At 56.9% G+C, this 27,254-nt stretch overlaps 1 protein-coding gene and 2 long non-coding RNA genes across 5 annotated transcripts in view; all 3 read left to right on the top strand.

Annotated features, from left to right (window-relative positions):
* Positions 1-1,192, top strand: part of LOC137450843 (uncharacterized) — a 36,934-nt gene extending 35,742 nt beyond the window's left edge. The window contains exon 3 of the long non-coding RNA XR_010989662.1: positions 1,128-1,192. This is a non-coding gene — a long non-coding RNA (uncharacterized lncRNA). The remainder of the gene's footprint in view (positions 1-1,127) is intronic.
* A 6,108-nt stretch (positions 1,193-7,300) lies between these two features.
* On the top strand, positions 7,301-23,003 carry BHLHE40 (basic helix-loop-helix family member e40). 2 transcript variants are annotated; one of them, XM_068157758.1, is made up of 5 exons: positions 7,301-7,382; positions 17,316-17,385; positions 17,780-17,887; positions 18,552-18,675; positions 20,203-23,003. In XM_068157758.1, the coding sequence occupies exons 1-5, from the start codon at positions 7,321-7,323 to the stop codon at positions 21,063-21,065; spliced, it is 1,227 nt and encodes a 408-aa protein (XP_068013859.1). In that variant the 5' UTR covers positions 7,301-7,320; the 3' UTR covers positions 21,066-23,003. The 2 variants fall into 2 exon arrangements, with proteins under 2 accessions (XP_068013859.1, XP_068013858.1); XM_068157757.1 differs by lacking the exon at positions 7,301-7,382 and adding an exon at positions 16,823-17,182.
* Positions 23,004-23,892: 889 nt separating this feature from the next.
* Positions 23,893-26,024, top strand: LOC137450842 (uncharacterized). Of its 2 annotated transcripts, XR_010989660.1 has the most exons (4): positions 23,893-23,936; positions 24,056-24,394; positions 25,167-25,486; positions 25,691-26,024. It is a non-coding gene; the product is annotated as an uncharacterized lncRNA (long non-coding RNA). The 2 variants fall into 2 exon arrangements; XR_010989661.1 differs by lacking the exons at positions 23,893-23,936; positions 24,056-24,394 and adding an exon at positions 24,913-25,036.
* The last annotated feature ends 1,230 nt before the right edge of the window (positions 26,025-27,254 follow it).

Genomic DNA, 27,254 nt, shown 5'->3' with positions numbered 1-27,254 from the left:
TGTGAGTGGAGGGGCTGGGGCTGGGTTGGTCAGGGCAGGAGCTGGTGGCAGGGCGGGTCCCTGCAAGGAGAGAAGAGACACTCTGGGGTATAGGGGAGGCTTGAAGGGTTGTTGCTCTAATCAGAAGAGCTTAGGAGAGCATGGCAGGAATGGCAGATCTTCTGGCTGAGGCTTTCAAAAGGCTGGGGAGAGCCTGGCCCAGGCTGCCCAGGGAGGCTGTGGCTGCCTCCTCCCTGGAGGTGCTCCAGGCCAGGCTGGATGAGGCCTCGAGGAAGCTGGTGGAAAGCTGTGGCAGAGGTTTGGAACTGGATGTTGAAAGAGTGGTCAGGCATTAGAATAGGTGGCCCAGGGAGGTGGTGGAGCTGCTGTCCCTGGAGATGTTCAAGAAGCCTGTGGCACTTGGGGCCATGGTTTGATGGCCACAGTGGGGCTGGGTTGAAGGTTGGACTCGGAGGTCTTAGAGGTCTCTTCCATCAGAAACAGTTCTGTGATTCACAGGTTGCACTGGGTTGGAAGGGACCCTCCAAGGTCATCTTGTCCCCCTCAGCAGGGACACATCAAGTCTGGTCATTGATGTCTCCAGGGATGAGGCCTTTAAGATCCCTTCCAACCCAGCCCATTGTATGAATTAAGGAGGACTTCCTCTGGGAGGAAGAGCCAAAGAGACATGGAAAGGCTCCAAACCCTCTGCTGAGAAACAGGGTGAGGCCAGACAGGCTTGATATGGGAATTTCTTTGGGTGTGCTTGCAATTGCCTGGGCCCAGGGAAGCACCAGGAGCAGGATGAAGATAACCTGTGGGCAGAAGGTGCTGGCTGGAGCCAGCAGGAGGGTGAATCACCAACCCACACCTGCAGAAAGCACCCTGCTGGCTGGGGCTGCAGCGGGCTTTGCTGAACTGGGGCTTTTTAATTCAGATGTAAATGGGAAATGATTTCACCACACTGGGGCTTGAGAGAGAGAGAGAGGGAGGAAGAAGCCTTTGCTCTCCCAGTCTCATAGTTAATAACCAAATATATGTGGCTCCATAGGGTGTGAATACCTCCTGGAAGCAAAGCAGGTGCCAGGGCTGAGTCCTTTGCCTGCTCTAAATGACTCAAAGTAATTGGTTTTGTTTCCCTTACCAAGTCACAAGTCCCAGATGTTTCCTTGGAACAGACCTGGCTGGCTGTGGAGCTCATAAGGAAAGGACCTGTTGCAGTTGTCTGCTGGATGCATCAGCTGCCCCCTGGGCCTGCACTCCACCAACTTTTCTGACAGGTTTCTGTGTGCCTGCTTGGACAGCTCTTGGTTGGGGTGGGGAGACCTGGGGAGCCTGAGACCTGCAGCCTCTTGCTGTGGGAAGGAGTAATGAGGAAAGGAAATTGCTGCAGTGCAAAGTTACAGCCTGTGCTAGGCAGGGCTCTGGTGGGGTGAGGATGCAGAATCACTATGGTTGGAAGAGATCTCTGAGGCTTAGAGATTCATAGAGTGGTTTGGGTTGGAAGGGGTCTTGCAGCTCGCCTAGTTGCAGCTGTCTAGAGAGCTAATGTCTAAGATGATCAAGTCCAACCCTTAGCTAACTCTACCAGGGCCACTACTACACCACACCTTGAGCACCATGTCTAGATGGCTTTCCAAGGCATCCAGGGATGGCTACTCAGCCACTTCCCTGAGCTCTTCTGGCCTCAGCAGCCACGGTGGGCTGGCCCACGGTGGCCAGGAGTCTGTGCCAAGGAGGTCCTCTCCCTGACAGCTTATCAGGAGGGTGTGATTCAGCAGCTCTCTACAAATGTGAGGATCTAAAAGGAGGAAAGAAGGAAGGTTTCCTTCTCTGCCTCATTCTACATGAAGAAATAAGGCAGCTTGGCTTCTCCCTTGAGGAGGTGTCTTTGCCCATGGTGGGGGGAGGGGAGGTGGGGGGTTGGAACCAGATGATCTCTAAGGTCCCTCCCAACCCAACCCAACCCAGGCTGTGGTTCTGTGAAAAAGGGGAATTTGGCCTCCAAAAAGCCCCTCCCTAGCTCCCCACATCCATCTCTGCACCACATGGCTCTGCTTCACTCCTCACTTGTTTTGACATCAAGTGCTTTCCCTCAAAAATTATTAGTCACAGCTCTGCTTCCACCAGCCAGCTCTGAGCCTTGCTCAGAACACTTGGAAATGGGTGCCAGTGACGTCAGGGATGTGTGATGGGGAGGGGAGAGGTGGGGGTGGGTGGACTGAGCCTGTGCAGAGGGTTCTGCACCGAGCTTTGGGAGCCCAAAAACGGCCTAAGGGAGTCCCTAAAGGCCTACCAGAGGGTCTCTGGTGGGTCCCCTGAATGAGACCAACTGTGAAGATGGAAAAGAGGTGAGGCCACATCCCTTGGAGACATTCAGGATGAGAGTTGATGTGGCAGCTTGATCTAGTTGGAGCTGTCCCTGCTGACTGCAGGGGGCTTGGACAAGATGACCTTTGAGGGTCCCCAGTGCAACCTGTGAATCTGGAAGCCAGAAGACCTGGTACCAGCACAGTGGGGCTGCTTCTGTGAGCTTGATGCAGGGAGGCAGAGAAGCCAGAGCGATGACTGTGGCGTAGAGTCGACTAATGCAGGTTGAAGGGTGTCAGCTGTGAACTAGCTGCCTCAAATCCTGTTTTGGAGCAGCAAACTGCTTCATCAAGCACTTCAGAAGGAAAAAAACCACCCCCCAAGTCGGTGTGTTGGATCAGATACAGGCTCCTGAGAGCTGCTGGGAAGGAAGGAGCAAGGGCTGTTTGGGTTAGAGCTGTAAAACTCTCTTCCAGGCCTGCAGCAGCTGCGCACACAGGCGAGGCTGCAGCCGCTGGGGGATCCAGGATGAAATGATCCTTCCAGCCCCCTGCTTCCTCAAGCAATTACTCCATGTGCTGCACCCTAATGAGAACCTGCTCCATTTCCTCAGCCCTCCACTCTGCTGCTCATGGCTTCTGCTTCAGAGCTCTTCTGAGCAAAGCCCATCTGGCCAAGGGCTGACATTTTACTGTGGAGGAGAGAAGCCCTCGGAAATGAGTCGTTGTGATAGAGCCATGGAAGGAGCTGGGTTGGAAGGGACCTGAAAGCTCAGCCAGCTCCAGCCCCCTGCCATGGGAGGGACCCCTCCCACCAGCACAGCTTGCTCAGGGCCTCATCCAGCCTGGCCCTGAACACCTCCAGGGAGGGGATAGCTACAGCCTCCCTGGGCAACCTGTGCCAGAGTCTCACCACCCTCACTCTCAAGAATTTCTTCCTCATCTCCAGTCTTAATCTCCTCTCTCCCAGCTCAAAGCCATTCATCCTCATCCTGTCACTCCCAGCCCTTGTCAAAAATCCCTCCCCAGCTTTCCTGCAGCCCCCTTCAGGTACTGGCAGGCTGCTCTGAGGTCTCCCTGGAGCCTTCTCTCCAGGGAGCAGCTCTAGCCTTGCTGTGTGTTGTGTTTGTAATCCTCTCACAGCTAATAAGTCTCTAACCATGGTGGTGCAGAAAGCTCACAGTCATAGAATCATCTGGGTTGGAAGGGACCTCTAAAGGTCATCCAGTCCAACCCCCTCTGCACTGAGCAGGGTCATCCTCAACTAGCTCAGGCTGCTGCTGAGGAGCAGATCCAGCCCAGAACAGTGTCCCTCTGGGTTTCTCAGGTGTGCTCTGAAGGGCCATGAGTGGTCCCCAGGGCAGGTAGGGAGGAGGTGAACCTTCCAGCAGGGGCAGCCAGGGCCTTAGTGAGGCTCTGCAGTGACAGGAACATGAAATCAGCAAATCCCAGCAACGACATCAGAGCGGAGGAATGCAGCCACGTGCTGCTGATCCAGAGCCAGTCTTGAACCAGAGTCAAAGAGAGGATTGGTGAGGAACCCCTGGAACAAGAGACGTCACCCTGGGCAGCTCGGGGTGGTTGCTACGTGACCAGGCTGCTCCGGACAGCGGGACAATGTGGAACAGGGTTTGGAATGCATCATCCTGGGTCAGATTTCCTCAGTGTAACAGAGGAAGCAGGACAGCCTGAGGAGCTCCTGGGCTCCTCGGTGCTCAGGTGGGTGGTGGAACCATGTGAAGGATGGCTTCTCCATCTTGATAGTGAGACTTAGATCACAGTATCACTTAGGTTGGAAAGGACCTCGAGGATCATCGAGTCCAACCTGACACCGCAGACCCCATGACTAGACCATGGCACCAAGTGCCACGTCCAATCTCCCCTTGAACGCCTCCAGGGTCGATGACTCAACCACCTCCCTGGGCAACCCATTCCAATGCCGAATGACTCGCTCGGTGAAGAACTTCCTCCTCACCTCGAGTCTGAACCTCCCCTGGCGCAGCTTGAGACTGTGTCCCCTTGTTCTGGTGCTGGTTGCCTGGGAGAAGAGGCCAACTCCCTCCTGGCTACAACCACCCTTCAGGTAGTTGTAGAGGGCAATAAGGTCACCCCTGAGCCTCCTCTTCTCCAGGCTAAACAATCCCAGCTCCCTCAGCCTCTCCTCATAGGGCTTAGTGCTGAGCTGGCAGTGCGGGGTGAGCGGTTGGGCTCTGTGCTCTGCAAGGTCTCTTCCAACCAAAATGATTCTGTGTCAGGATGTTTCAGCTGGCTGCCCCCTTCCCCCAGCTGCAGTGGCCAGAGTCTGGGTGATCAGAAGGTTGAGAAAGGGACAAAAGGGGGGAGGGAGGGAGGTAGCAGAGGTACATGCTGGGGTTGCAGACCCTGTCCCAGGGTCGGATGGGGATGGTCAGACACCCCCAGCTAGGGGCTGGAGGTGATGAGGAGCAGCCAAAGCAGGATCCCTGTGGATCACCACACTGTGCTGCAGGCATGGTCCAGAGCAGCAGTGATGCTGAGCCCACGGTGAGAAGTGGTGGTTGGTACAGAGAAGGAACTGCTGGCTGTGGTCCCAGGGCAGAGGGATGAGGAGCAGAGGCTGGTGGCTGGACTCAGAGGCTGGGGGTGTCTGCAGAGCATCTCCTTCTGTGAGGAGAGGGGTCTGAGTGAGGCTTTGTGTGGTAATCTCTGTTGTGGGCTGTTCTGGCATAGCAGGCACGGGCACAGGCTGCCCAGGGTGGTGGTGGAGTCCCCACCCCTGGAGGTGTTCAAGAGCCCTGTGGCCATGGCACCTGGGGCCATGGTTTGCTGGCCATGGTGGTGTTGGGTTGCTGCTTGGACTGGATGATCCTAGAGGTCTTTTCCAACCTAACCAATCCTATGGCTCTATGTGGTTCTGTGAACACAGGGCTCTGCAGAAGCTGCTCCCTCCTAGCCTGAGCCCAGCCTGCAGTGTCTGCACTGCATGCAGAGAAAGAGGAGGGAAAATCAAAACCTTTCCAGCTGCAAATCTATAAATAGCAATCCAGCTTGACAGCTCCAGCCCTCCACACACACACCCCAAAACCAACCAGGAGAAACCAACCACCACCCCCCCTTTGGTAGGGACACTTCCTGCTGAGGAGCCTGGCTGGAGGCTGTCCCTGGTGCAGCTGAGTTCTCAGGAGGCAGAGGAAGGTGCGGTCTGGGAGAGAGGTTCTTCCAGCCCCTAATTACAACCTGCTGCTCCCAGGGCTTCTGCCCAGCCTGCTCCCGGAACAGGATTTTTCCCACTTCCAAGACTGCAGAGAGGCAAATTGCTGCCAACATGCAGCTTGCTGAGTGTAACCTGTGGTGCTGAGCCACACCTTGAAAAAAACAAAACAAGAAAAAACCCCAACCCAACACAAAAGGAACATCCAGCTCCTTAGATGTGAAAGATCACAGCAGCTAATTGGGCTTGGTGTAGCCTGGCTTCCCCAGGCAGGAAAGCTGCCCATCTGCTGTGGCTGCTGGCTCTGGTCATTCCCACCCTTCTGCACCCTGTGAAAGGGTTGTGCCTTTGCATCATGCCACCCTTCCAGATTGCAAGGTGGTGGAAACCTTGCTCTCAGCAGAGCTGGGCCCCGAGTGAATCCCTGGTGAGCACCATGGAAAGGAGACTGAATAGGTCTGGCTTAGGTTAGGATCAGAGGATCACAGACTCATAGAATCACAGAGTGGTTTGTGTTGGGGGAGACCCTTCAAGATCATCCAGTTCCAACCCCCCTGCCATGGGCTCCCACCAGCCCAGCTTGCTCAAGGCCTCATCCAACCTGGCCTTGAACACCTCTAGGGAGAGGACATCCACCGCCTCCCTGGGCAGCCTGTGCCAGGCTCTCCACATCTTCACTGGCAAGAATTTCTTCCTCACCTCCAGTCTAACTCTCCTCTCATACAATCATAGAACTGTTTCAGTTGGAGAAGGCCTCTAAGATCATCAAGTCCACCCTTCCACCTAAGCAGACATTGACCTGAGTAGATGTGGCTTGGGTTAGAAGCAGAGAATTGTTTTGGTTGGAGAAGCTCTCTAGGATCATTCAGTCAACCCAAGCAGACATCCATCTGAGCAGATCTGGCTTAGGTCAGGAGCGGGGGATATGTTCTCAAAACCACCACAAGCCTGGTCCCAGAGCAGGGGAGGCAGAGGGGAGATGGAGGTGCTGGGAAAAGCCAGAACATGAGCCCTGACAGGCAGACTGGAGCTGGGGATGTCTTTACTCAGCACCACAGCTGGCTCCGAGATCCTGGGGAAAGCTCCAAGCCTGGGGAAGCGAAGGACTAAAAATGCAGAGTAGGGTAAGATGGAAATGAGACAAAGTCATCACTTCCCAAAACCTTCACAGTGAAGGAAACACCTCCCACTGTCTGGAGGATCCATGGGAATATTATAATATTTGTTCCAAAAACATGACTGGGTGGATCCAGCGTTACTGACGCAGGCACAAGCAGCTAATTGAATTCAGACGTCGGAGCCCTGGCCACCATCTGGCCTCAATAAAACGTGGGTCCGTAGCTGTTCCTCAGCAGATGGTTATTCATTTTCATCATCTGAAATCAAAAGATCATTTCTCTATCTGCAGATCAAAGGAGGCCTCGTGTCTCCTCGGTCAAGGTTTATAAAACCAAGGCTCTCTCCCCTCCTCTGGCCCTTACGTGCGAGGCCGGCAGGAGGTGGTTCCCCTGAAACCCTCACACAGGCTCTGGGCAGCCACATCTGGGCAGCAGCTGTAGATGTTCACAGCTTTGTTTTCATTGCACTGAATCACAGACTCACAGAGCAGATCTGGTTGGAAGAGACCTCAAAGGTCCTGCAGCCCCAGCCTCGCCCCAGCAGGACGTGCAGTTTATAGCAGACCAGAAGGGGCAGCTGGGAGGAGCTTGTGTGGCCCTCTGTGCTCGCCCAGGCTCTTGGGAGGTAACCCCCTGGGAATATTTTGTGATGAAACTCCTCTTCTTTTCCCTTAGATGAAAATGCTGAGAGCACCAGCTGACCTCTCACATCCCACCCTCAGCCATGCAAGATGAACCCATGGAGGTGCAAGGCAAGTCTTGGACTTCCCTGGAGTGGTTGCAAGGGTGAGTAGCGCTCTCCTCTGAGGCTGCACATCAGTGCTGCTCCACCAGCAGCCAGGCCAGGGGAGGAGAAGTGGGGCATTGGAACAGGCTACCCAGGGAGGTGGTGGAGTCCCCAGCCCTGGAAGATTCCAAAAAGCAAGTAGATGTAGCTCTCTGGGAGGTGGTGTAGTGGTCATGGAAGTGCTGGGTGGAAGGTTGGACTTGATGATCTTAGAGGGCTTTCCCAAGCTGGATGATTCTGTCATTCACAGATTGCATCAGGTTGGAAGGGACCCTCAAAGGTCATCTTGTCCAGGCCCCTGCAGTCAGCAGGGACACCTCCAAAGAGATTCTAGGCTTCCATAACGTACATTTAGGTGGAAAGGCCCTGCTTTGGCAGGGGGGTGGACTGGATGGTCACCCCTAGCGTTCTGTGATTCTTCCACACCCACCCAAACCCCTCTGGGACAGAGGTGAGCTTTGCCACCTAGGAATGAGAAGTGTGTGGCTACTGTGGAGGCACAGGTGGCAGTAAATGGAGTCCTGTCAGTAAAGCTCAAGTCTGCAGCTGGTCCCTGCTGGCTGATGTGCAGCTCTCATCAGCATGACCCCAGGCAGCGCTCCCCTCCCGCCAAGGCCCAGGCTGCTGCAGGCTCTTTGCATTTCAAACACCTCTGCACGTGGTTACCGTTTGCACCACGGTTTGCTCAGCAGGCATCTCCAGGAGGAGCAGGAGCTCTTCCCTGCCACGGCTGCAGTATGGAAATGATCCTCCCCAGCAGACAGCAGAGTCCCACCTCGGATCCATTCACCTGGAGATGAAAGTGCTGGGGCTGCCGGTGTAGGCGGGGCACAGCTATTTAAAAACCTCATTAGAGAAAGTATGTGGGGAGCACAGCAACACCCTCGGCTGTGGCTTGCTCCAGGACTTCTCAGCCAGATCACTTCTGATACAGAGGGAAGGGCACTGTGAGAGACATTCCTGTCAACTCGCAGGGATGCCTTGGGTGCGCTCCTCCTCTGCCCTGGTGGGCTGTGTTGGCTGTGTCAGCATGGGCATGTTCTCCCCCAGGCTGCTGGTGAAGTGAGAATCTAAGTGCAGCATGGTAGCAGGGATCTGCTGTGATCAAGTGAGGCCACATCTAGAGGAGTGGGTCCAGTTCAGGCTCCTCAGTTTAAAAGGAACAGGGAACTGCTGGAGAGAGTCCAGGGGAGGCTACAGAGCTGCTGAGGGGCCTGGAGCAGCTCTGGGAGCAGCAGAGGCTGAGAGCCCTGGGGCTGAGAGCCTGCAGCAGAGCAGCCCCAGAGGGCAGCTGAGCAATGCTCAGCAAGAGCTGAAGGAGCTGTGGGGGGCAAGAGGCTGGGGCCAGGCTCTGCTCAGTGGTGCCCAGGGACAGCACAAGGGGCAAGGGGCACAGACTGGAACCCAGGAGGTTCCACCTGAGCAGGAGGAGAAAGTTGTTTGCTGTGAGGGTGCTGGAGGCCTGGAGCAGGCTGCCCAGAGAGGTTGTGGAGTCTCCTGGTGTGGAGAGCTTCCAACCCTACCTGGGCATTGTGCTGCTGGGCAAGCTGCTGTGGGTGCCCTGCTTTAGCAAGGGGAGGCTGGACTGGGTGAGCTCCAGAGGTCATTTCCAGCCCCACCATGCTGGGATTGTGCAGGTTGGTTCTGTTTCACACTGAGGAAGCCAATCAGCAGCCCCATGTGTCATCTTGATTAGACACCAACTCTCCATGAATATTTCCTGTTCCATGTAATTCCCCTTTGTGCTCATTTCAGCTGAGTTTGCAGCAGCAGCAGCAGCAGCAATGCCTCAGCCACATCTGGCTCATGATGCACATGGGATCAGAGCAGGAGTTTGGGAGGAGGTGGATCTGGATTCAGAGGTTTGGCTTCTTCTTTAGAAAATGACTGGTTGCATTCTCCCACGGCTGCTCCAGACTGCCCCAGAGCTTAATGAGATTCAGGTCCAAGTGGTTTCTGAGTCTGCATGCCTGGGAAGCACTCTCATGTGCCTGGTTTGTCTGGCCTGTTGTGAGGGAGCCCCTGCACCTGCATTTCCCCTGCCTCCTGCCTTTCCTGTGTGTCCTATCTATTCAAAGGGCTCCAGTGTTCTTTAATCCCCAGAGAGCTGAACCCCTCTTTCTCTCCCAGCATACTGAACCCTCATAGAATCACAGAGTAGAATTATTAAGAGTGGAAAAGACACCCAAGGTCAGGTCCAACCCTTAACCCAGCACCCCCAGGTCACCCCCAAACCATGGCACTCAGCACCACATCTCCATGGCTGTGAAACCCCTTCAGGGATGGGGACTCCAGCACTGCCCTGGCAGCCTGTTCCAGGGCTTGACAACTCTTCTGGGGAAGAAATTGTTCCTCATGTCCAACCTAAACCTCCCCTGGCAGAACTTAAGCTGTTTCCTCTTGTCCCATAGCTTGGTACATGGGAGGAGAGACCGACTCCCACCTCTTTTCAGGTGGCTGCAGAGAGCAATGAGGTCTCCCTCAGCCTCTTCTCCAGGCTGCACACCCCCAGCTCCCTCAGCTGCTCCTCCCCAGCCCTGTTCTCCAGACCCTCCAACCAGCCTTGCTGCCCTTCTCTGGATGGCTAGTAGACCTTAAGCAGCCTCAGTTAATCAGAAGCAGTGCAGCCCTCAGCCAGCCATGGGGACCTCGTGCTCCCTCACAAGCAGAGCTGGATCCCAGAGGCTCACCCCCAGCTCCAAAGAGCAGGCTGGGCTAAGCAAGCCCACCCACAGCACGCAGCCTTGTCCTGCCTTATCTGCAGCCAGCCGAGCTGGCAGTGCCCCTGCAGGGGTTCAGCTGGCTTCTCCTCAGTACAGCTGAAACCACATGCCAGCTTCTGCCCCAGCCAGCTTCTGCCCCAGCCAGCTTCTGCCCCAGCCTGCTTCTGCCCCAGCCAGCTTCTGCCCCAGCCAGCTTCTGCCCCAGCTAGCTTCTGCCCCAGCCTGCTTCTGCCCCAGCCTGCTTCTGCCCCAGCCAGCTTCCCACGCCGAGCTGCTGCGCTGCTCCTCACCTCTGCCACCAGCCCTGACAGGCAGCCTTTGCTCTGCTGCCAGTGGCATTTGCAGGCTGAACCTCCTGAGCTGATCAGCAGGCACCTTCCACGCCGTGAGCACGCAGAGCACACAGCCCTTGTCCGGCAGGCTCAAGGTTCACAGGTCAAGGCTCAACTCATCCGTGCCCTGACGCGGACTCCTGATCTCTCCTGCCTTTATTTCATCACTGTTTTAGGGGGTGTGCAATGGGTTTTAAAGCCAGTGAGCAAGCTCAGAACGCTTTTGGATGTTAGTAGCTCTGTTGATGTCATTTGGCCCTGCAGCTGTAGCCTGCAGCCCCCAGAAAACACCTCCCAGGATGAGGAGCCCCTGTGAGCGGTTTGGATTCCTGCTGGGCCGTGAGGATGGCAGTGAGAAATCACTGCTGCTGTTGTGGAAAGCCCTGGTGTTTTCTCAGCCTGTGGTAGATCTGAAGGCACCTACTTGCTGTGCTTTGCATACTCACACAGCACCAGCCCTCCTGCTTTGCAGAGCTGGGAGCCCAAGCAGAGAGACATCTGATGAGGCTTCATCGCTGACTCACTGTTTGATGTGAGGCAGGAGGAGGAATGTGATCAGATACCATTGTGCAAAGCATCCACCAGACTACTCTGTCACTCCTGCTCCTGCTCCCCAGCAGGATGGGCTGGCAGACAGTCTCCAAATGACTGTTTAGAAGGGCTTGGAGCAATAGGATGAAGGGAGATGGCTTGAGACTAGAGCAGGGCAGATTTAGGTTGGGCATCAGGAGGAAGTGCTGCACAGTGAGGGTGGGGAGAGACTGGAACAGGCTGCACAGGGCTGTGGTCGAGGCCCCATCCCGGGAGGCATTCAAGATCAGACTCGATGTGGCCCTGGGCAGCCTGCTCTAGTTGGAGGTGTCCCTGCTGAGTGCAGGGGGGTTGGACAAGATGAGGGTTCCTTCCAACCTGATGCCATCTGTCAATCTCTAAAACGAGGTGGGCAACCCCTCAGCCATCCCCAATCCCACCTGAGCTCTGCAGAGGCCACAGAGCCTGGGCTTGGCAGCAGGGACACAACCTCGGAGACAGCTCTTACACCAGGAGCAGAGGTTCGAGGCTCTGCAGGGTGAGCCAGGGGAGGCTGCAGCCCCACGGGCTGGGCATGCCTCGAGTCCTTTCTCAGGAGATGGTGCAAGCAGCCAGCAGGGAACTGGCTGAGCAGCGCGAGCTGCGTGGGGCTCGGCTGGGCAGGCTGGCAGCCGCCGGGGTTCATTACCCCACTATCAAAGCTGGCCTGAAGTCTCTTATTACCAACGGCCAAGTCCACAAATTTTGCCACTTCCAAATAAGTTCCCACCTCCAGACTTCCTCCCACTGCTGGCTGCTGGCAAAGAGCTCAGCTCAGAGCAGGGAACAGCTTGCATCTGTAGAGTCCCGGGGCTGAGTTTCGCCCAGCGGTGCCAGCGTCATCCCCGCAGCTCTCGCGTGCCCGCAGCCGTGCGGGGCAGCGCCCCGGGCAGAGCCCAGCATCACAAACAGCTCTGCCTGCCTCCTCCCAGGGCCTCAGCCAAGCAAGTTCTCCCCAGCAGCCCGAGCCAACCTCATCCAGCAGCAGTGTTAAACCATGGACTCGTGGAATGGTTTGGGTTGGAGAGAGCCTTTAAAGGGCATCCAGTCCAACCCCCCTGCAGTCAGCAGGGACATCCCCAACTAGAGCAGCTTGCTCAGAGCCCCAGGCCTGGAATGGTCCCAGGGATGGGGCAGCTCCCACCTCTCTGAGCAATCTGAGCCAGGCTCTCACCACCCTCAGTGTCAAACATTTCCTTCTTTCCAGTCTGAATTTGCCTCTTGGAGTTCAGACCATCCCCCCTTGTCCTGTCACCACAGGTCCTGCTCAAAACTCTGTCCCCAGCTTTCTTATATTCCTCTTTAAGTTCTGAAAGGCCACCAGGAGGTCTCCTTGGCTGAACAGCATAGAATCAAAGAAGGATTCCAGTTGGAAAAGACTTTTAAGATCACTGAGTCCAAAATCTCCTGGGAGCTGCTCAGCCTGAGTGTTCCTGGCTCAACACATCCTGCAGTGACCAAGGTGCTGCAGAGCTCAGGCTGTGGCGAGGTGGTGGGTGCTTGCTGGAGGTACCATCCCAGGAAGCTGACAGCAGCACCCTGCTGCCCTCTGAGCACTGTCACGTCCATCTGGGGACTGGTGCCACCACTGGAGATCACAGAATGGTTTAGGGTTGGAAGGGACCTTAAAGATCACCCAATCCCAAGGCCCTGCCATGGGCAGGGACACCTCCCAGCAGCCCAGCTTGCTCAAGGTTTCATCCAACCTGGCCTTCAAGGTAGGGAGCATCCCAACCTCTTGCCTAGGAAGAAGGGACATGAGTGCACCCTGCTCTCCTAGGGACAGTTAGGCTCCCATGGACATTTTCCCTTCTCAGCAGTCATGGTTATTAAGTAATTATGGCTAGAGATGTAATCATGGAGGCCTCGAGGCTGTCCATCAGATGCTGAGGGCTGACCATGGCCGTGCAGCACCTCCAGCACGGTGCAGCCTCAGCGTCCAGCCGGGGCCAAGCCCTGGCTGTTCTTTCACCTCCGGTGCCAGTAACCTGACCCGGGATTGCTGGAAATGAGCGAGAGGGAGAGTCAGGGGGTTGGTGACAGGCCACAGGCACATGCCTGGCCTTCATGGATATATTAAGTAAGAGACATTTTAAACCAAAACCACCCTCAGTAACCTTATCGTGAGCTCCAAGTCCGCGGCCCAGCTGTTAACTCCCAGCGCTGCCCACAGAGGCTCCTGGCAGACCTCGGGGCCGGGGATTTTTGGGATGGTTCCCTCCCAAATCCTTGTGGTTGAGACAGTCCTGGGGAAGGGGCAAATCCTGGAGCTCATCCCACCTTCAGCACATCTTCTAACCGACCCCCACAGCTCGGAGCGTGCCTGTGAACAACTGCAGCGTCCCTTGGAGAGGAGCTGCTGCCGCCCTGTGACTCTCAGCCCTTCCAGAGCAGGAGGTCTGCTGCTGCCCAACGAAATGAAGCCTTTTGGAGCACTTTTGGCTCCTGCCCCAAGGTCCTGAAGGAGCCCTCCATGCAGAAATAATTCAGCAAACAACCTGGGGAAGGCAAATGGCTGATTGCGTCAGCCCCGGCTCACGACAGCCGATCCGCGGGAGAATGTAACTCAACTCCCCGGCAGTCTCTCCCCGTGCCCAGGAATGCCAGAACTTCACTGGGATCCTCTTTTTAGGGGGGACTCCTAAACCCTTGGCAACCTCTCTTAAGGTCATGAGTACATCCTGATATGGGGAATTGTTTGGCAGGCAGGAGAAGAGCAAAAGGGCTAAATGATTGGGGATTACCTCTGCCCCTGCCGCGGAGCTCACCACCCTCTGCAGGAATGTACCCAAGCTCCAGCGGAGCACGCAGGAGGCAGGCAGCTCCTGGGCATGGGGCTGGCCACGTACACCCCACAGCTTCAAGCACACAGCAGGTTGCCCCCAAATCTCATTTTTCATTAGTCACCAGCCACAGCAAGCACCAATTGTTTCTGGTGCCTTGGACACAGAGGCAGTGATGGGACATTGAGTTGTACAGGGTTTGGTTTTCAGCCTTTGTTTGGAAGGGAACAGCTTTGGGTCTCCTGGGTGGAGAGAGGATGAACCACCTCATCCACAGCCTGTCACTTGTGCTGGCTGCTGTCTCCTGACCTGCAGGAAGGGACAAACAAGCCACAGCTCTTTTTTTGTTGCTAGGATTTGCTCAGTGGCTGAAGAACAAAAGGCTCAGCTCTGAGAAGCCCCTTTCAGCCTCTCCCAGTCTGATTCTAACTCCATGGCCCACAGCTGTGACCCTGCCCCATGCTCACTCCCCACTGTCAGTCCTCCCCTTGCTGGTGGGCTGGGTCTTCAACACCACAGCTGGACTAAGTGATCTTTAAAGGTCCCTTCCAACCCAGAACTTTCTATGATCCCTTGACAGGAGTCCTTCAGGCTGGGTGAGCAGGCCATGGAGGCCAGTGGGGTAACAGTGGCACATCTGCTTTTGGGGAGCTCCATGTCAGAGCAACACCAACAGAGCTGTTGCTGGTGCAGCTGGCACCTCATGAAGAGGTTTTTGGGAGGGGGCTATAGACCTTCCATCTACATCTAGCAGAAGTCTGTGGAGCTCATTAGAGAGTTCTAAGGCCCAGCTTGGCAGGGTGCTGGGCCATCTCATTTAAACTATATTCTTAGCCTGAAAGGTGGGACTAGATGATCCTTGAGGTCCCTTCCAACCTGGGATTCTGTGAATCTATGGATCTCTGGCTTGCTGGAGGACTCCTCCTGATAACTTCAGGCACCTTCAGCCAGTGGTGAGCCTTAAAAAGCCCTTCTCCCCCACCCGTGGAGAACCTCTTTGTGTTCTCCCCTCCTGCCCTCGGATTCCTCCCGAGGTGGAGCAGCCCAGGACTCTGGAGGGGTGGTAGCAGAGGCTCCGTGCTGCAGCTCTGCTGTTCCCTTATCTCAGCCCTGCCCTTTATCTGATGAGCTTGCCTCCACTTGTTGAGCATTCAGCAGGGAGAATGACCAGAGCCCTTCCTGCAGCAGAGGAGGTTTGCTTTGGCAGGTACACACTGCTCTGAGCATGCTCAGCGTTGGGCAACAGCTGGCACCCAGGAGCTGCAGATGCTCTGCAGTGCATGAAGCCTCCTCAGCAGCCTCCTACAGCCAGGTTTTGGTGACTTTGCTCCCTTGCTTTTTCTGCCCCCTTTCCAAAGTTCTGGGACTGCAGATGGAACTGGGCTCTAGTTTATGCCTCCCTTGGTTTGGGGGTGGGTTGGGTTTTTTAGTTCAGAGAGTGTGAAAGTCCAACTGTCAGTCCAACCCTACCGTGGCCATCAAACCATGGCCCCAAGGCTCTTGCACACCTCCAGGGATGGGGACTCCACCACCTCCCTGGGTAGCCTGTGCCTATCCCTGACCACTCTTGCAGCATTTTTTCCTGATCTCCAACCTAACCTTCCCCTGGCACAACTTGAGGCCATTTCCTCTCGTCCTACCACCTGACACCAGGGAGACCAACCACCCCACCCCCCTCAGGTTGCTGTAGAGAGCAATGAGGTCTCCCCTCAGCCTCCTCCAGGCTGAACATCCCCAGCTCCCTCAGCTGCTGCTCCTCCCCAGCCCTGTTCTCCAGAGCCTTCCTCAGCTTTGTGCCTTTCTCTGGACCTGCTCCAGCTCCTCAATGTCCTTCTTGGAGTGAGGACCCCGAAACTGATCCCAGTACTCCATGTGTGGCCTCACCAGTGCCCAGGGCAGGGGGGCTGTGTAGGGAGAGTGGTAGCACGCAGCAGCCTCCAGCACCTCAGCTGTGCCAGTAAAAGCCTTTTGGCACCCAGGGCACCATTTCAAGGCTGGAGCTTGCACCACTTCTTCACTGAGAAGGTCCCTGGCACAAGCTCCCCATGGCAGTGGCTGTGGCACCAAGCCTGGCACAGCTCAAGGAGCGTCTGGAGGATGCTCTTAGCCATATGGGTTAGTGTTAGACAGTCCTGCCAGGAGCAGGGCGTTGGACTCCCATCAGCCTTATGGATCCTTCCAGCTGGAGATACTCCATGATTCCCCTCCTGGAGAATGTGCATAATGCTGTGTCCCCTTCCCTGGGGACACGGGGCCCATGCGACACGGCACGGGGAGGGACAAGGCGGGGGAAGAGGCTCCTGCTGGGACACACAGGCAGGGGGCAGCTCCATGAGCCCAGAGCAGCCCGGGGTGGCCATGCAGGTGGACACCCCCCACCCCATCCCTGCTACCGGGGCTGCCCCACCGATCCCAGTTCTGCCCTGTGTGCCCCTGGGGCGCACACACGCAGGATGACAGCCACCCACCCCCCACCCCCAACTACCTACGTTACCGGGAGAGCCCGGTGCTGTCCAGTGTCCCACTGGGACACACGTACAGGAGGACATCCCCTCCCATTCCCAAGGGCATTGCGGGAGCCCCAGGCAGCCCAGTGCCAGCCGGTATCCCACCGGGACACAGGCCACAGCAATGCCCCTCCCGTGCCCTACGCTACCGGGGGAGCCCAGCGCCGCCCGGTATCCCACCGGGACACGCGTATAGAAGACATCCCCCTCCCATTCCCTACACTACCGGGTGATCCCCGCCGAGCCCAGCCCCTCCCGGGCCAGCCATGCAGTCACCCCCCACCTCCCCCTCCCGGCCACGCCGTAGCGGGGACAGCCCCGCCGAGCCCAGCCCCTGCCGGGGCGCCCGGGGCCGGCCCCGCCTCTGCCTCCCCGGGCACGTTGCGCGGCGGCGGCGGCGCTGGCGACACGTGAGGCTCATGTGATGGCGGGGCCGGGAGGGCGGGCAGGAGGAGGAGGAGGAGGAGGAGGAGGAGAAGAAGGGGAAGGGGGGGCCCGTCCCGTCCCGCCCCGGCGGCCGCCAGACGTGCCGGCAGTCACAGGGTAGCGCACGTCGCTCCCGTCCACCCACTCGCCCGCATTTAACCCGGCCCGCCGCCGCCCGCCGCTCCTCAGCCCGCCCGGCGCGGACGCGGAATGAGCAACCCACCTTGAGCCAGCCGAGCCGGGAAAAAAGGCACAACCCCGACCAGACCGACCGGCCACCAAAAAACACATAACCGGCACCGGGCTCCCCGTTTCGGCTTCTTCCAGCGTTCTGCAGCCCCCTCCCCCCTACCCCCGCCCCCCTTCAGCCCCACCGCCATGGAGCGGATCCCCAGCGCGCAGCCCCCGCCCGGCTGCCTGGGCAAGCTGCCGGCCCTGGAGAGCGGCGATGTGCCCGGGTAAGCGGCGGGGAGAGACCGCGGAAGGGGGATCGGGGTGTGGGGGGTTTGGAGAGGGAAAGGAGGAGTGTCCTCCCTCTGCGACCCCCGGGGGACAAGGAGTAATTGGGATGCTTTGGTGTCGCCCGTGCAGGCTGGACTTCGCGCACATGTACCAAGTGTACAAGCCCAGGAGGGGCTTGAAGAGGAGCGAGGATAATAAGGTAAATTGATGGGGCGGCGGCGGTGGGGGATAGAGAGAAGTGGGGACCGTTGTGCGAGGCTGCCCGCTCTGGGGATGAAAAGTTTTCCCGGTGGAGATGCTTCCAAGTGTGTGGGGCTGGGGGAGCAGGTCCGCGGTGGAGATGCTGGGAATGGGGGGAGCGGGTCCCCGGGGCTGGGGAGGGGGACGCGGAGATAGGGAGGACACGGAGACGGACAGCGAGGGACACGGAGACTGAGAGTGGGACATGGGGACGGGGAGGGGGACTGGGAGACTGTGAGTGTGGACACATAAGAGACTGGGACGCACGGAGATTGGGGACACCTGGAAACGGGGAGGGGGACGCGGGGAGAGCGCCGGCCGCGGAGCGCTGACTGCTGCCGCTGGCTTTGCAGGAGACCTACAAGTTGCCCCACAGGCTGATAGAGAAGAAGAGGCGAGACCGGATCAACGAGTGCATCGCCCAGCTGAAGGACCTGCTGCCCGAGCACCTCAAGCTGACGGTAGGGGCTTTTTTTTCTTGGCGGGGGTGGGTCGTGCAGCACCGGGGATCCCGGTGGGGATGGAGCTGGCACCGTCGGGCACAAGCAGCCATGGTGCCTCCGTGGCTGGGGCTTTGCAGCGTCACAGGACTCTGTCCCTGCCAGTTCAGCAGGAATTTGGGTCTGTGATTATTTTGGGGGCGCTGGGGGGGCGCGTGGTGTTTTTTGCCTTTTCATTTCCCCTCACCCTTATGTCCCACGCTCCGTGGTGGCTGCATCTGCTGTAAGGGCACCCTAAACTTTCCCGGGAGTGGGAATCCTCCCGTGGCTTCCTGAGCTGCTGGGTTCCTCCTTGCTCTCCCCCTGCCCATCACCAGCTGAGGGGACCCCCCCCAGCTGGATTCCCCCGGGCTAAGGTCACGATGGCAGCAGCAGAGATAAATAAAACACTTCTGTGTGCGCCGTGCGGCTGCTCTGGCAATGCCCAGGGGACCCCCTGGCAGAACCTGCTTTTTAACTGAGTTTTATGGAATATTGACATTTATGGTCTGGTGCTGGTCAGGATCAAGGCTCTGCCTTTCAGCCTCCCTCTGCAAACCACGTCACTCCTTCTGCTGTCACCCAGAAAACGCTGGCAGCCCCACCAGGCTGGCAGCAGAGGCCAACCTGTCCCTTCGGCTTTCAGACTTTAGGTCACTTGGAGAAAGCAGTGGTCCTGGAGCTCACCTTGAAGCACGTGAAGGCCCTGACCAACCTGATCGAGCAGCAGCAGCAGAAGATCCTGGCTCTGCAGAGCGGGTTCCAGGCGGGTGAGTGCCAGCGGGCGGCGCGTGGGGACCCGCGTGAGCCCCGGGGACGTCCTCCGGGAGCCTGGCAGGCGCGGCTGGGACACCTCAGCGGGGAGGAGGCAGCGCTGCCTGCCTGCAGCCACCACCAGTTTCTCTTTCTTGGCGTAGGAGCTTGGGTGCATGTCTCAGCGTGGAGGGACCTTGTGGACTTGTCTCGAAGTCCAAGTTGGATTTTAAGTGGTTTCATTCCAAGCCCCAGTTTGCTCTTGAGGTGCTGTCCAAAGCCATTCAAACCTTTCACCGGCTTTGGGGTTGGTTGGTTTGGGGCTTTTTGTTTTGTTGTAGAATTGTCAGGGTTGGAAGGGACCACAAAGATCATCCAGTTTCAATCCCCCTGCCGTGGGCAGGGACACCTCACACTAGAGCAGGTTGCTCACAGCCACCTCCAGCCTGGCTGCAAAACCCTCCAGGGATGAGGCTTCCACCACCTCCCTGGGCAGCCTGTGCCAGGCTCTCACCACCCTCATGGGGAAGAACTTCTTTCTAACATCCAATCTGAATCTGTCCATTTCTATTTTTGTTCCATTCCCCCTAGTCCTATCATTACTTGACACCTGTAAAAGTCCCTCACCAGCCTTCTTGGAGCCCCCCTTTGTTTTGTTGTGTTGGGGTTGGTTTTTTGGTCTGGAAAGAGCTGAAGAGCTCCAGATCTGCTTGTGCTGCACACCTTGGGTAGGTCTCTTTATAAAGCAGGCAGTCTGTGTTCTGCAAGGCAGAGAGGGGAGCCGGTGTGGCAGCTGCTCATGCTTCAGATGCACTTCCTCCTTCTCCTTTCACATGTGGCACTCACGTGAAACTGATAAAGTAAAATTTAGTTGTGGGTTTGTTTTTTGTTTGTTGTTCTTTTGCTTTTTTTTTCCCTTCTTCTGAGGAGGCTTCCACTGCTCTGACAGCCACAGGGAGTGCAAGAGAGCTGGAAGCTAAAGCAAAAAGCCAGCCAAGGCTGGCAGAGCCGCTGGCGGGCAGACGTGCTCCAGGAGCTCTGCCTGGAGGTGAAGGGCGAGGTGCGCCCAGCCTTCCCTGGGGTGCTTCCCAGAGAAGGCACCAGCTTGACTCACACTCCTTTGCTCTGCCTACTTCAGCACCTGTTGAAGGTCACACAGCAAACTCAGGACTGAAATAGAAGTGCAGAGTTAGTAAAGTGGGCAGAAGGATGCCCGGATGGGCTCAGGCAGCCGTCAGGGGAACATCCCCTAAGGGAAGGGGTGGATTCCCTACACTGGTCGGTTTGAGGACTCAGCCTGCCAGGGTGCTGGGCCAGCTCATTTCAACTCCACTATCACCTAGAAAAGTTGGACCAGGTGACCCTTGGGGTCCCTTCCAACCTGGCGTTCTGCGATCCGCCCAAGTTCAGGTCGACCAAGTCCGGCTCGGCGGCTGTGCGCTGTGCCCGAGGCTCGGCGTCGCCTCCAGCCCACCCAGGAGAGGGTAAGGGAACCGTTTAGCACCTCGTTAATGTTTAATTTCTGCCTGTTAATGTTTCCTCAGGTGACCTGTCATCAAGAAACCTCGATTCCAGCCAGGAAATGTTTCGATCCGGTTTCCAGATGTGCGCCAAGGAGATGCTGCAATACCTGGCAAAGCACGAGAACGGCAAGGACCTGAAGCCCTCCCAGCTGGTCAGCCACCTGCACCGCATGGCCTCCGAGGTGCTGCAGGGGGGAGCCGCCCGCAAGGCCGGGGACCTGCCCCCCAAAATGGTGGACTTGAAGGAGAAGGCTGCCGTCTCCCTGGGCAAGGCGGCGGAGGGCCACGGGAAGAACTGCGTGCCCGTGATCCAGCGGACGTTCGCCCACTCCAGCGGGGAGCAGAGCGGCAGCGACACGGACACGGACAGCGGCTACGGCGGGGAGCTGGAGAAGGGCGACTCCAAGGCCGAGCAGCCCTACTTCAAAAAGGACTCGGAGCTCAAGTACGCCGTGCAGGAGAGGATAAGCTCCATAAAGCAGGAGACTGAGGACCCGCCGGCCAAAAGGAGCAGGCTGGAGTCCCCGGAGGGCGAGGGCCCCTTCGGCAGCGACGTGATGGCTTCTCCCGGCGGCTTCCTGGGCCCCCACGCTCACCAGCCTCCCTTGTGCCTGCCCTTCTACTTGATCCCACCCTCCGCCACGGCCTACCTGCCCATGCTGGAGAAGTGCTGGTACCCGGCCTCCGTGCCCGTCCTGTACCCCAGCCTCCCGGCCTCCGCCGCGGCGCTCTCGGGGTTCATGAGCCCCGAGAAGATCTCCCCCCCGCTGCTGATGCCCCAGAGACTCCCTTCTCCTGTCCCTGCCCATTCCCCCATCGACTCCTCAGCTCTTCTGCAGGCTTTGAAGCAGATTCCTCCCTTGAACTTGGAAACCAAAGACTGAGCTCAGTGTGGTGACTCTCGTTTGGGTTTTTTTCCTTGGGTTTGGGGTTTTTCCCCCCCACACACCTTTTTTTTTCCCCCTTTTTTTTTGGGTTTTGTTGGTTTTGGTTTTGTTTTTTAAGTTTGAGACCGTTTCACTTTCCTCTATTGGCTGGACTGAGGTGTGGGGATGAGGTTCACTGCACACAGGGAGCTAAGTCCCCTTTTTTCTCCCTGACTTGTCAGGTAGCTTGGAGGAGGATGAAGGATGCTGCCCCCAGGTTGAGCGGTTCAGAACTGATTCCAAAAGTGGGGGGAGGGGAGGGGGGAAACAACAGAAGAAAGGGTTTTGTGCTTTCCCCTCCTTCCCTCCCTGCATCTACAGCACAACAGTTGACTCCCTCAGCTGTGACTTCTATTGCAAAGCTGTGAAAAAAAAAGATTCCAGGAGGCAGACTTGGCTCTAGGGTCTGTGAGCGGAAAACCAAACCAAGGTACTTCTCCCAGAGGCTTCTCGGGCGGCATGGGTCGGGCCGAACCCATTCCCTGCCCTGCTGCGGTGGTGGTGTGGCCGTGCCGCCAGCGGTCACTGCTTGGCCATGCAGAGTCAGGTAGACCTGAGATGGGTTTCTCTCCACACCTTTGCTGATAGAGATCTCTCTCTCTGGTAAGAGACGAACCGTAGGTGCTGCTTGGAAGCTACTGATGGCCTGCATCTGATCACCAAATTACCGACGCCCCTTCCTGTAACTCGAGCTGCTCCCCGCTTTGGGCCGGGTTAAGGGGAGAAAAGCTCCTGAGGATCACTTTGCTTGTTGCACCTGACTCCAGGCCTCTCTCCCTCCCTCTCTGCTGCTGCTGCTGTACAGTTTTGCCAGGCCTAGCCTTCTGGAAATCCAGGATGGTTTTCCCCGGTGCCCTCGCTGGGCGAGCAGCCCGCGGTGGGGTGAACGGAGAGCTCCATGCAAGGGGGAGCGCTTCGGCCGCCGCCATGCCAGCCCACCATGCCCCTTGCCAGTGCCTTTGTGAAAGTGACAAGGCTGGGATTTGCCAAGTCAGCTCCCAGCGGGCTTTGAGTGGCTTCGATTCCTTCCTCAAACCCTGGCCCATGCTGCTGTAGTGAAGGAGGAGGCCTGGGGGGGGGGGGCAACGCTGGGCCCATTGAAGCGCCAGGGGCTTCGCCTTCGCCGCAGGGGAGCATCAGAGCCAGGCTGAGCTTCGATCCATTAAAAACCCCCAACCTGACAGCGAGAATAAAAGCTACAACCCCACGAGGGCAGCGCAGGGTTTGGGTTTTGCCTCCTGGCGTGGAGAACGTGTGGCCAGAAAGCCTCTTGTGTGTGGCTGTTCCATTGCACCAGCTCTTGAGATGCACTATGCTTGACTTGCAGGTCGCCTTGGGGACGTTTCTTGTGGGGCTGTTTTTTGTTGTTGTTGTTGTTTTGTTGCCCTGTTGGTTGGAATTTGGGGGGGGAAGGGGGGGGTTGGGTTTTGTTTGGGGTTTTATTTTTGTTTGGTTTGGGTTTGTTTTTCCTTTCTTTTCCTTTTATTTTGGGGTTGTTGTTGTTTTGGTCTCCAGTTGTTGCCTTTATTTGTAAAGAATCCTGTTATAAATATATATATATATATTATATATAAATATATTAAAGAGCAAAGGTTAAAAAATGTCTATTATTTGTATAACTACTTGAGCATAAAGAAGTGAGAACTCTGAATGTATTCTTGTTTCTGGGTTGTCTTTATTATTATTAATTATTATTAATAATAATGATTTTTTTTTCTTTGGAAGAGAAGAATCTTTTGCTGTTGGGGTTTTGTTTTTTTTCTCTTGGGAGAGGTACAGTGTTTCTATTTTGGAGCCTTCTTCAAGGTGGGAGCTGATTGTACATATTTTTATCTCGAGTCAATGTTAAGTAGTTGTTTTAAAAGGCTTAATAAAACCAATTCTTTTCCCGTGGAAGGTTCGAGGGGTCTGCCTCCTGTGCTTCGAGCTGCTTCGTCTGGGCTGCTGCTCGGCAGGGCTGCGCCCTCCCTGCCCAAGGCCACCTCAGGGTCCTGTTACCCCTATCCCCAGGGAGAGTTATTTGAGCTCCCTTGGCCACCTTCAGGGATTTTTCCCCTTCCTGATCCAAGAGTGGTGCCAGCAGAGCCTGGCTGCCTCTTCTGCTCTCTTCTCATTTCATTTCGTGCTCCCCTGGGTCTGGCTTTTTGGCACCTCCCTCCCAAGCTCGATGGGGAGGAGGCAGCCCCTTGCCAGGGAGGACACATCCCTGCAGGCTTTGACCATCACCTGCAGGCAGAATTGGCTTTTCCCATCCTCCCTTGGGGAACCCCCTGGCTGCCTCCATGGTGGGAATGTTGGGCTGGGAGGGACAGCCACCACTCTGCCAGGAATGAGCCCATGCCACCCCTTGCACGCTCTGGTGTGCTGCTGTGCTGCTTCTCCCACACTCTGCCATGGCTGTTCTGCTGGTCTGGGACTTGGAAAGCAGTGCTGCAGGTGGTGGAGAGCAGCCTGGTGCCTCTTCACTCATGCTTGGGCCCAGTGCAGTACTGTAGACATCTGACCACAGGCTTCTCCCTGCTCCTCCAGCAACACCACCTGAGTTTCACCCTCTGTGCAGGCAGAGAGGACCCCAATGCCTTCCCCAAAAGCCAAAGGTGAGCTGTGAGGGGTGGATGGGTGGGTGGGAGGGAGGACTCAGTTTCCCATCAGTGGAGGGGGCCCAGGTGCTTCCAGGGGGTATTTCAGACTTTCACAACGTGGATGAATCACAAACCCTGGTGACAAAGGCCTGGGGCTGGGCTGCAGCACCTCTGGCAGCTGGCTGGGGGAGAAGCAGGCGCCCAGGAGCTGCTGTTGGACTGCGGTTGGCTTAAAGTCATCTCAGATGTAAGGCTAGAAAACCTGCAGGGCTGCTAGCACTGGCATGACAAAATCATTAGGCTGGGAAGAGACCTCTAAGATCATCAGGTCCTCCTGACGTGTAGCTTGTGTTTGCTTTTAATTAGGGCTCAATATTGATCTTGCTGAAGATGCCTCCAGGTGACCCCACTGCGGGGACAGCATTTGGTGCTCGGCGCGGCAGCCGTCAAAGCCTGGCTGAGGGCTGGGCTCCTGGCAGCTTTCCACTGCCTCTCTCTCCTCTTCCTTGTCCACCTCCTGACCCACCTTGTCATCTGGTGGGAGGACTCAGAGAAGCTCCAGATCTTCAGTCAATGAGGGAAAAGGCATGGTGAAAAAAACAAACCAAAAGGAAAAGGTGGAAGAGAGAAGGTTGATGGAGGAAGCAAAGCTGATTATGGGCTGGGGATTTTCTCTGCTGCCGTGGCCCGGTGCCAGCAGGACAGGTGAGTTCTCTGGGCAGAGCAGGGCCTGGTGGCCCTTGGTCATCCCTGTCTATCACCCACAGCAGAAATGCCCAACCTCTGGATGCCCTCCTCGACCCCCCCCCACCAGGCTGCAGCCATGGGGAATCCCAGCCTGCAGACCCCCAGCCCAGAGCTGCCCGTACCTTGAGCATCCCCCTGCAGGGGATGCCTCACCACGACGCCACCAGCACAGCAGAGCTGGTGAGCTCCCTCCCGTCGCATCCAGTGGAGGCGGGGGTTAGGGGGGGACCGAGGCGGGCGGCCCGAGGGAGGAAGGCGCTGGAGGGGGCTGATCCCGGCGCGGTGCCAGGTGGTGGCAGCCCGTGGCGCACGGCGCCGGCGGGGTGGTGCTGAGTTCCCTGGGCTTGTTTTCATGGTCTCACCCAGCTCTGACCTGCCTCAAATGTTGACACAATGTCACGTTTCCGACTGCAGTCTTTCATGTGCAGCCGGAGGCTAAATACGGCTGCTGGTTCCTGGAAAAAGACGTGCCTGGCACCCTTTCAGCAGAAACCCGATCCCCAGGCAGGCTTGGCACAACAGCTGAATAACATGGCAATAACTCTTTCGGCAGCATTTCGACCCATAAATAGGGCTTCCCGAGCGACTCCTTGAAGGAAGGCAAGCAGGATACAAGGCTTTATTATTATTATTATTAATTATTGTTACTATTATGATGGGGGAGGAGGGGGAGGAGGGGGAGGTGTATTCGTTTGTGTTATCTTATTATTTGTATTTTTATTTTATTAAGGAAAACGAAAGGCCGAGTTGGCCTGCGAAAAAGCAGGTCCGAGGAGGCAGCCCCGGGGGTGAAAGGAGAGCCTGTGGAGATGCCGAGGGTGGTTGGGGTGCAGATTGCCTCAAAAGGAAAGCAGCGAGCTCTCCCTCGAATGTGTTTCGCGGCCCCGGTGCCGCTCCGGAGCAGGCTGGAGGAGGCAGGGCTGAGAGCCTTCCTGAAAGCCAGGGCCTTTCCTCACCCCGCTGAGGACACCCGGGCATAATTTTAGCTTTTCACCACCTGTTTGGAAAGCTCCTGGAACCCAGCGCTCTGGGACTGGATGGTTTTCACAGGCATGTACCCCGGGAGCTGCTTATTTGCATTATGCATGGACCGGGGCCTAAAATAATCTGCAGTGACGCACATTTATGGGGTGTTTTTTTGCTGTGATTTTCTTCTCCTTCTTCTTCTTCTTACTTTCTTTCCCTTTTCTTTCCTTTTCCTCCTCTTATTATTATTATTATTTTTTCCCCCTTTCCCCCTTGTCTTTTCTCCAGGACTCCTCCATCTTTCTGAATGTGCCCTGACTTTTGAAGACCACGCACGGCTAAGCAGTCACCCCACCCCCCCCGAGGCCTCCCCTGAGGCCCTGAATCAGCACATCCATCCCTGCAGGCAGGGAGGAGAAATAAATATATATATAGAGAGAGAAATAACCCAAAGGAGGGGAGATTTGTGCCTCCTGCAAGGTGGTGACACTGGCAGGGCACAGGGGTAGCAGTGCCCTCTCTGCTCTGCCCTGGCTTTCATCTGCAAAGCGTGTAGCTGCAAGTGCTGCCTGTTTACCAATGCAGGCATTGCAAGATCCCTTGAACTGTGTCCTAGTACAAAAGAGGCTTTGAAACAAGAAACACGTTGTCATGGCATGTTCCAGGCCAGCAGCACCAGACTGAACCAGATAATTGCTGTTTCTCTGCTTTAGCTGCTTCGTCGTGGAGAAGACAGGGGGGAGAAAAAAAAAGCAGCAGGTCTTGAGCAAGGCTTTTTTAGCCTTTTTAGACAGTTGGTGTGATGCTGGGGGTGGAAGGAAAGGGTTGGGAATGCCCGGGAGGAGGCAGGATGAAGCCGAGCGGTGCAGAGTTGGAGGCAAAACGACTTCTGCTGAGCAGAGGTCGAGTAACTGAAGCCGGCGCAGCCGTGGGGCTGACCCCTGGCTATGTGACACAGGATATTGGTGTTGGGTGACCGGGGCGCTGCCGGGGCCAGCAGGCACAGCTTTCACTCCTCCAGCCCAGCTCCACACCCTGGGGCCAGCAGGCACGGCTCTGACCCCTCCAGCCCAGCTCCACACCCCGAGGCCAGAGCAGGCACAGCTCTGACCCCTCCAGCCCAGCTCCACACCCCGGGGCCAGCAGGCACAGCTCTCACTCCTCCACCCCAGCTCCACACCCCGGGGCCAGCAGGCACAGCTCTCACTCCTCCAGCCCAGCTCCACACCCCGGGGCCAGCAGGCACAGCTCTGATTCCTCCAGCCCAGCTCCACAGCTCTGACCCCTCCAGTCCAGCTCCACAGCTCTGATTCCTCCAGCCCAGCTCCACAGCTCTGACCCCCCCAGCCCAGCTCCACAGCTCTGACCCCTCCAGTCCAGCTCCACAGCTCTGATTCCTCCAGCCCAGCTCCACAGCTCTGACCCCCCTAGCCCAGCTCCACACCTTTCCCCCCACCCCTCTCCAGGCCCTTCATGGAGAAATAGCCAAATAGCTGCTGATGGCAGCCAGCCAGGTGACAACTGCTAATTGGTCTCTGGGCTGTGTGTTGGTCAGACTCGATGCTTTCCCCTTCTCCACTCAGCAGGGACATCACCAGACTGCCAGGACTTTGGGAAGATGATGGACAGTGGCTTGGCAGCTCCACCTGCCAGTTCCCTCGGGAACCATGGATGGATCTCATCGGGCTCCATGGGCTTGTGCACCTTCAGGTTCTTTAGATGGTCTCAGACCTGCTCTTCCCTTGCAGAGCCCAGACCTTCCTTCTCCCACTCCCCACCTGTGCTTTCTGGAGCTTGGGTGCTTCAGGCAGAGCCCCTGCAGTGACCACTGAGGCAAAGCAGTCACTGAGCA

The sequence above is a fragment of the Melanerpes formicivorus genome, unplaced genomic scaffold (assembly GCF_026170545.1).
Source record: "Melanerpes formicivorus ecotype bairdi unplaced genomic scaffold, bMelFor1.0.p_v2 SCAF_38, whole genome shotgun sequence".
Lineage (NCBI taxonomy): Eukaryota > Metazoa > Chordata > Aves > Piciformes > Picidae > Melanerpes > Melanerpes formicivorus.
Note: the sequence above shows the minus strand (reverse complement) of the source record. Positions and strands in the feature narration are given on the sequence as shown.

Coding starts and splice junctions, on each gene's coding strand:
- BHLHE40 (XM_068157757.1), top strand. CDS start 17,103: ATGGAGCGGATCCCCAGCGCGCAGCCCCCGCCCGGCTGCCTGGGCAAG. Junction 17,386..17,779: donor AGAGGAGCGAGGATAATAAG/GTAAATTGATGG, acceptor CTGGCTTTGCAG/GAGACCTACAAGTTGCCCCA. Junction 17,888..18,551: donor CCGAGCACCTCAAGCTGACG/GTAGGGGCTTTT, acceptor TTCGGCTTTCAG/ACTTTAGGTCACTTGGAGAA.